At 39.6% G+C, this 7,829-nt stretch overlaps 1 protein-coding gene across 1 annotated transcript; it reads left to right on the top strand.

Annotated features, from left to right (window-relative positions):
* The first annotated feature begins 2,885 nt into the window (after positions 1-2,885).
* Positions 2,886-5,138, top strand: LOC111226081 (forkhead box protein I1c-like). The gene is made up of 2 exons (XM_022751174.1): positions 2,886-3,492; positions 4,444-5,138. Exons 1-2 carry the CDS (start codon positions 2,886-2,888, stop codon positions 5,037-5,039), a joined length of 1,203 nt encoding a protein of 400 aa, XP_022606895.1. The 3' UTR covers positions 5,040-5,138.
* Positions 5,139-7,829: the final 2,691 nt, after the last annotated feature.

Genomic DNA, 7,829 nt, shown 5'->3' with positions numbered 1-7,829 from the left:
TTCAAAGTAGACACGCGAATATCGATCTATTAAAACATAACACACTTTTAACACAAATTTTTGCATCATTCTGAAAGTAAAAAGTTCATTTTACAGGCTAATTTGTTGATAATATTATGATATACTACTATAATGACAAGTAAGGAGCGAGCTGTGAGACGAGGGTAAAAGCTCTAGAAAACGCTGGTAAGTGAAGTATGAGTTAAGATGAATTTGTCAAGATGCTATTTCCAAGGTTTTTTTTTTTTTTTTTGCAAACCCAAAATGAAAATCAATCAATAAATCCTGCTTTTTAACAAGTACATCCTGAATGAAACCGCTTTGATGAAAAGATTAAAAGCCAGTGTCATACTTTTCTCCAGACACCTTAATTAGCCAAGAAAACAGGCGTGAAAACTCTTCAAAGAAACTGATATGTTGTGTCTGGCCTAAGGATATTTAACAATATAAACACGTCACGACTGTCGAGCAGTTTTATCCGTCGAGACCTTTTTGACAGTTCACAATATTAATACACGTGCTTTAATTGCCCCCCGTTGGCATTTGATGCATTTAAACAAAAATAATAAGTTGTCTTTGGGAGGCTTCGCAGATGTGATGTCTCAGCTCCACCATGTATATCGTCTTGTTTATATATGAATCTGACTTGCATGTACTGGTTCACATCACATCACCAATATAACGTAAAATGAGCTGATGTCAACATGAAGTTTAATCTATAAATAAAGTCATAAAACATCATAAAAAATAAAAAATAAAAAACAGGAGACGAAACACGGGTCTGCATACTTTATTTATTTGTTTTTATTTTTCATATAAATCTGATGAAGACTTTTACACAAGTTATCACACAAAGTCTTTAGTGTGTGTGTGTGTGTGTGTGTGTGTGTGTGTGTGTGTGTGTGTGTGTGTCTCTAATGCACCAGTTGCTCGGTAACCTGTGTGTAAATCACAGTGACACATGAGGATACACAAGTGAGTCAGAGAAGGCTGAACAGCAGTTCATGTGTCAGCTGTAAAGGACCATCCTGGATATTTTGGAACATTTATTTATTTATTTATTTTGCTTGTTGTCAAAAATATAAACTTTAACAGCATCAGAAAACATGAAACACTTTGAGTAAAGGCCTGTCAATCAGTTTGGAAGTGCAGGTTCCCAGGTTCACTATCCTTTTGCTTAGATTTGAATTATAAATCGTGCCTTTACTTTAAGAGAGATTTGTAGTGTGTGTGTGTGTGTGTGTGTGTGTGTGTGTGTGTGTGTGTGTGTGTGTGTGTGTCTCTGCAGAGTGAGTGAATTATAAGATCTGATCTTAGGGCTGAGTGGGTCAGGTACTGAGATTTGTAGTGAATGTATTATGTCCTCAATTCACCCCCTGTAGTACAGCAATGTGGGCACTGCAGTAAAGAGGAGTTAAACACAAGATGAACTCAGTGTATTTGTGTTTAAAGGTGTGTAATCTGTTCATAGTTATAAAATGTTAGTGATCATTAACCATTAAATTCATGCAAAGCATACAAACCTCCTCTATTAAAACCAATGAACCGCAGCTGAAATAATCAACGAGAGTAATTGTCCTTAATTCATTTCCATTAGGTTTTCATGTTGTAGCATGGATGGACAACATCAAACATTAATCACGCCTTAATGTTATGGTGTATAATCACTTTATGGTCTGTTGGGATTTGTCAGTTTTGTGGGTTCAGCGCTTCGTAAAATTGGGCTTCTGTTGACATTTTTAAAAACTGCATACACAGTCCTGGAGACCAGGTTCACTGGAGCCCAGGGACCCACTGATATAAAGCGAATAAAAGGTTTATAATTTACACACTTTACATGGTGATCAGTTAAATATGCGCCGACTGAAACAGCAACTCGTCCCTCAGTGTAAAAGGTCTTTCTGTCTCACAAGGTTAGGACAAGTTCAGTCAGTGTGAGGATGCAGTTTGACAGTGTGACCATAGAATACAAATAATGAAAACTTCTTTAATGAGACTTTATCATTGGGTTCGTTATGTGTGTTTGGCATTTCATTCTTATATTTATTCATTTATTTATTCATTTTAGCTACAGAGATGAATTTGAATGAGGAAAATAAGAGAAAGAAAAGGAAACACAATTTTGGAAACAAGTTTTTACCTTTGTGAAAAGTTTGTTACTGAGGTGGAAAAAGTATATAAAAAAGTAAATGATAGGACAAACATGACAGTATCCTGAAATGATCAAACTGACTCTCATCACCCAAAATAAAATATTTTTCAGATCTCACTATGTTCAACTTCCCAAAAAAAAAGTTTAAGGATCATTGTATTTTCCATGAATTATATCAGATCCAATTATGTGACAGATTTTTTATTTATATTTCATCATTAACAGCTACAGTCTAATTCTACATGATGTAATAAGCTTAAATCACACTTGTGATTTCAGTGTCTTTTCATCAGATTAGCAGAAATAACTAAACACAGGAAACCAGTGTTTATATAATTTATTGTTAGTGTTATTATTGCAGCCTGAGTCAGGTGTGCTGTTTGTGGACTGAGGTGAAATGATCACAGCCTCGTTCCCTCTGAGAAAACCCGCGCCCAGCAGGAGTCTGTTGTGTCTCTCCAGGAGGTTTTGACAGGGGAAACATTTGGGAACCACTGACCCAGTCTCTGCTGAATGAGCGAGAACATGACCACACCCCCTGTTCCTCCGTGTGTGTCTATTGGCTGTTGGGAATTATCCGCTGCCTGGATGTGGCCACTGTCAAGGGTTTATACTATTAAAACTCCCCAAACTCCACCGTCCTCCCCGACACTTGTTGCTGCTACCTGCTCACCACCGGGAGAGGACACCTGAACCGCTTCAGCATTTCCTTTGGGATTTCCCGCGGGGAGTGATGAACTCCATCGACCCCCAGTCCCATCACCAGCACCAGCACCACACCTCCCCTACCGTCGGCTCTCTCCCACCCAAAGGCGCCCAGGAGGCCCCGGACATGGCCGCTGTCTACTGCGACAACTTCAGCAGCATGTACCACCAGCAGAGCCTCCAGGGCGCGCAGAGACCCGCCGGCTACGGCCTCGGGGAGTACGCATCGTCTCCAAACCCGTACCTGTGGCTCAACGGGCCGGGCGTCAACTCCTCCGCGTCTTACTTGCACGGCAACAACCCGGCGTCGTTCATCCCGCCCTCCTACGGCTCGCAGCGGCAGTTCATAACAAACTCACCTGGATTCGGTGGGCCAGACCTGGGCTGGCTGTCCATCGCCAGTCAGGAGGAGCTGCTGAAGCTGGTCCGGCCGCCTTACTCCTACTCCGCGCTCATAGCCATGGCCATCCAGAACGCGCACGAGAAGAAGCTGACCCTGAGCCAGATTTACCAGTACGTCGCCGACAACTTCCCGTTTTATAAGAAGAGCAAAGCCGGCTGGCAGAACTCGATCCGGCACAACCTGTCTCTGAACGACTGCTTCAAGAAAGTGCCGAGGGACGAGGACGATCCAGGTACCGTGAACGCACCAGGGAAAATGTTATTATAAATAATACGTGGCGTTTATGTTCAGTGTAGTCACCTGGAAGTCTTAGTGAGGCTGAATTAGATGTGAAATTAATTGAGCATGAATTAAACTGACTTTCTGTCTTCAAAAGAATTTTTTTTTTATTTATTATTACACTTAATTATTGTTCATAGAGCCTCAAACTTATCCTGAGAGTGGTCAAATAAGTCTTACCAACACCTGACTCAAAATAATAATCATTTTCTCTAAAAGTCCTGACATTAATTGATGCTGTGTGGTAATTTATTTAGAATTTATAGTCAACCACAAGTGGTTAAAATTTGAGACAGGTAAATAAGCCAACTAAAAAATAAATAAATAAAAAGAAATTCCTTTCAATTCAAAGTCATAGAATTATTCTAAAAATATTTAAAACAGCAGAATAAAATAACAAGGTGTTATTAAAATATATATTTTAATTTTCTATAAATAAACCTTGAATTTTACACCATTCTATTTCTACAAAATAATACATCCATTGTACTTAAACATGATTTGAATATTGTTTTTAATTGTTTAATTGTTAGTTCAGAAAGGTGTTATTTATTATTATTGTTCCTTCAACCTCCAGAGAGTCCAATAATAAAAGAATATAATGTTCAGAATGAGCCTCCAGGAAACAGACAGAAATATGAGATAAATGTTAAAACTTTGTAGATTTAGATTTGAAAACATGGGACAGAAGTTTGTTATAACAGAGAGAAATTGTTTTATTTATTTATTTGTAGAGACATATTTTGTCACAAAAAGGCAGAAAATAGGTAAAAAATATTTGAAAATAATTTATTTTATTTTGACAATATAATTTCTATATAACAGGCCCCAAAATATCCATCAGGTGAAGCAACATTCAAATATTTGATTTTCAATATGTCATGTGTCTCATCTTCAATCACAGGAAAAGGAAACTACTGGACGTTGGACCCAAACTGTGAAAAGATGTTTGACAACGGAAATTTCCGCAGGAAAAGGAAAAGACGGTCAGATCCGAGCAGCGCAGGTGGAGCGGCGGCGGCGGCGGCGGCAGTCGGGGCCACAAAAGTCGAGGACGGCAGGGCGGCGGTGGCGGCCTCCCTGAAGCCCTCGGACAGTCCTCAGCTCCTGGGACCGTCCTCTCCGGAGATGGAGGCGATGAACGAGAACCACAAGAGCTCGTCCTCATCATCACCGCCTGAACTGGCCTCGTCCGCTCCTTGTTTTAATAACTTTTACAGCAGCATGTCAACACTCAGCTCGGGGGGCCCCAGCCGGCAGGGGTCCCTGGGACTGGTGAACGAACTGTCAAATAGGAACATTACGGCCCTGAGCCCGTACCACCCCAACGCCGGTGGACAGGACACAGGGGTGTCAGAGCACAGCGAGGGTTTGCATTTCAACCGTGGAGTGTACTACAACACGTTTGGCAGCGGGCAGAGCGGACAGTTCAACAGCCACTTCTACAACAGCTTCAGTGTCAACAGCCTGATTTACCCCCGGGAGGGGACTGAGCTATAGGAGCTGCTGCACCACAACCTCACACTCTTTTAGGGACTTCCTGCTTCGTGAATCCCCCCTGAAAAAAAACACACACATGCACACATTACGATACGTGCATTTCAGCAGAGAGGCCAGAGTGCAGGTCCTCGAGGTCGCGGCTTCTCTTCATCATGAACGCAACACTCCCCTCACCGATCGGCTCCCACGAGAGATCAGAGAACATAAAGTATTTTAGCTACGCTTGATTTAACTTGACAAGTGCCCTGAGATAACTGCTGTTGTGATTCGGCGCTGTATAAATAAAAATTGACTTGACTTGACAAGCACTCAAACTGTGGAAACACCAGACGGAAAGTCAAACAAAAAATTAGCACTTATCTTTTTTTACTTCTTTATTATTTCTATATTAAAGCTCCTACTTTGCTCTTAATGCTAAAAATATATTTGCAAAGTAAGACAACCACTGAAAACTTGTATTTTTTAAAAATATTTTAAATGTCTATTTTACTTTTTCTGACAGTTTCAACAGAAACGTTCCCAAGTCTTATTGTCACAACTACTTTTGTCGTGTTTAAGATGTAAATGTACATTTGATATCGTGCCACTTAAGCCAAATCCAGCCCGTATTCCCTTTGGAGCAGCTAAATTCTCCCAGTTGATTTACACATGTTGTCGAAACTGTTCATTCATAATCAACACCAATCTGCCAAAGTTGCCTTTGTGAGACCGCCATTACCTCAAAACAACAACCACACGAGACGAGCGCGCCCTGCTGTGAAGGGTTCACCTGCATATTCAGACAGTTTGTTTGTTTGTTTGTTTTTTTTTCCAAATGCAGCAATAATTGATTTAACACAAATATATGATCCGAAACAGGGCTTGCCTTATTTTTTATATCCTCCATGTCGACTGAAACCACAGCACCAAGGCTCATGTAAATACTTTATAAATGTGTATTTTTGTAAATTATAAAGATAGTTTGAGACTATTTATGCTATTTATGCTAATAGGCATTTTTTTTCTACTATTGTCTGAACATAGTTTGATTAAAGCAGAAGTGAATGATAATAGCTTACGAAATGTGCCGAGAACAGTATCACTACAAAAACCCAGATGTCATAAATATATATTAAAACTATATGCTGTGTCATGGTCTCTCTCAGGATTCAACGTGACAATCATTGAATGGCTTTTGTATCTATTATTGTCTTTTTTTTTTTTTTTATCTTTATACCGTACATACAGCTTACAGGCAGTTTTCAACTGTGATTATAAATAAATATCATGTGGTCTCTATTGTATTGTCATGCATCATTTTCAAATAGGGCATCAGTGTATTTGGTATTACTTCATTATAATTTGAATGCAGATTGACTTTAATCTCGTATTTAATTACTTCCACTCCATTTCATCTCAATGCAGCCTCTTGCCAGTTCCATAAAAACAACAGAAGCATCCGCGCAGCGTGTAGTTGTGTTTCTAGAGGTTAAACTGTTCTCCAGACGCAGCTCGTTCACAGATCATTCTCACACAACCTTCAGTTCATGGGATTTTTTAACCCATCGTATCGGACTACAAAACCCTGGCTGCAGAATTAAAGCACGAAGATTTGAATCGGTATTTCCTATTCTCCTTGCTCGGTGCATGGTGCCAAATTTACTTTTCACTTTAGTGATTCAAGTTCACGTCCAACTAAAACAGAATTAATCTACCTGTCTCCTTTACTCTACGGAGTCAGCTTCTCTTCCTGTCAGATCAGAGATTAGTGCTGCGGAGTAATGCTGCTCTCAGTAGACAATCGTGTTGCTGAAAAACATGCAAATCGTCTTTTGCAGTTTGTTTAATTTTGTTTTCTGTTGCTGGGAAGTGGGACCGTTGCCCAGCTACACTGGCTGACCCCCAAAACTCAAACCTCATCTGTCGGCACTAATACCCTCTTATGAATCTAAGCAGGTCAAAAAAAAAAAAGATGCCGCAAAAATTTTTGTAAACATGAACAAATGCTTTATTTTGAAGGTTGGTAGTTTCCCTATAATTTCCTTGGAAGTTTTCCAGAGGGAAACATGTTTCCATAATTTATAGTCAAAATGGGGACAGTGTTAAAATGTTATAATACTTTAAAATGTATTGCATCCTTAATCAAGGAGTCTTTTAGTTAGTGCACAGGTGACACGTCAGTTTAATCTGCAAAATTTAGATTTTTCTTCTACAAAGAAGTTTATAATTCAACATGCATGGAGAACAAAGATATAAATATAATTCATAATATTTATTTGGGTTTAAAGGGAAGTTTTCATTCAAGTAAAATCCTGTTTTTCCGACAATTAGAATCTGTGTTACCTTAAAATCTGATATACTTCTATTTATCAATATTCTGTTTATTGTTCTGATATTCTGTGTGTGTGTGTGTGTGTGTGTGTGTGTGTGTGTTTTATTTAAAAAGAATTTTAAAACTTTACAGATTACATCCTCAAATCTGGTAAATGGTTCAAATCACTTCTCAGTCCCTTCCTTAGAGGATACTCTTAAATGTGAGTTTATCAGCAGTGAATGAAAACCGCCTGCTCCCATGTCACACCTCGAGTCCTCCGGTGACGCAGACGCAGGAAATCTGACGGGAGAAGCTTCGGCAAAATCAAGAGAGAAAGTTCAAGTTTGGAGGTGAGCCAAGCTCCCTGCAAAGACACCGCAGTTGACAGACGTCTTGATTCAGAAACCAGTGAAACAATAGAGCTATTGTCCACGGTCCTTCACGCCAATCCGCATGTATCAATTAGGGACTCTCTGAAGATATCCCCCTTAGACCGA

Source organism: Seriola dumerili, unplaced genomic scaffold, assembly GCF_002260705.1.
Source record: "Seriola dumerili isolate Sdu_G_001 unplaced genomic scaffold, Sdu_1.0 BDQW01000149.1, whole genome shotgun sequence".
Lineage (NCBI taxonomy): Eukaryota > Metazoa > Chordata > Actinopteri > Carangiformes > Carangidae > Seriola > Seriola dumerili.
This window is presented reverse-complemented; position numbering and strand designations above follow the sequence as displayed.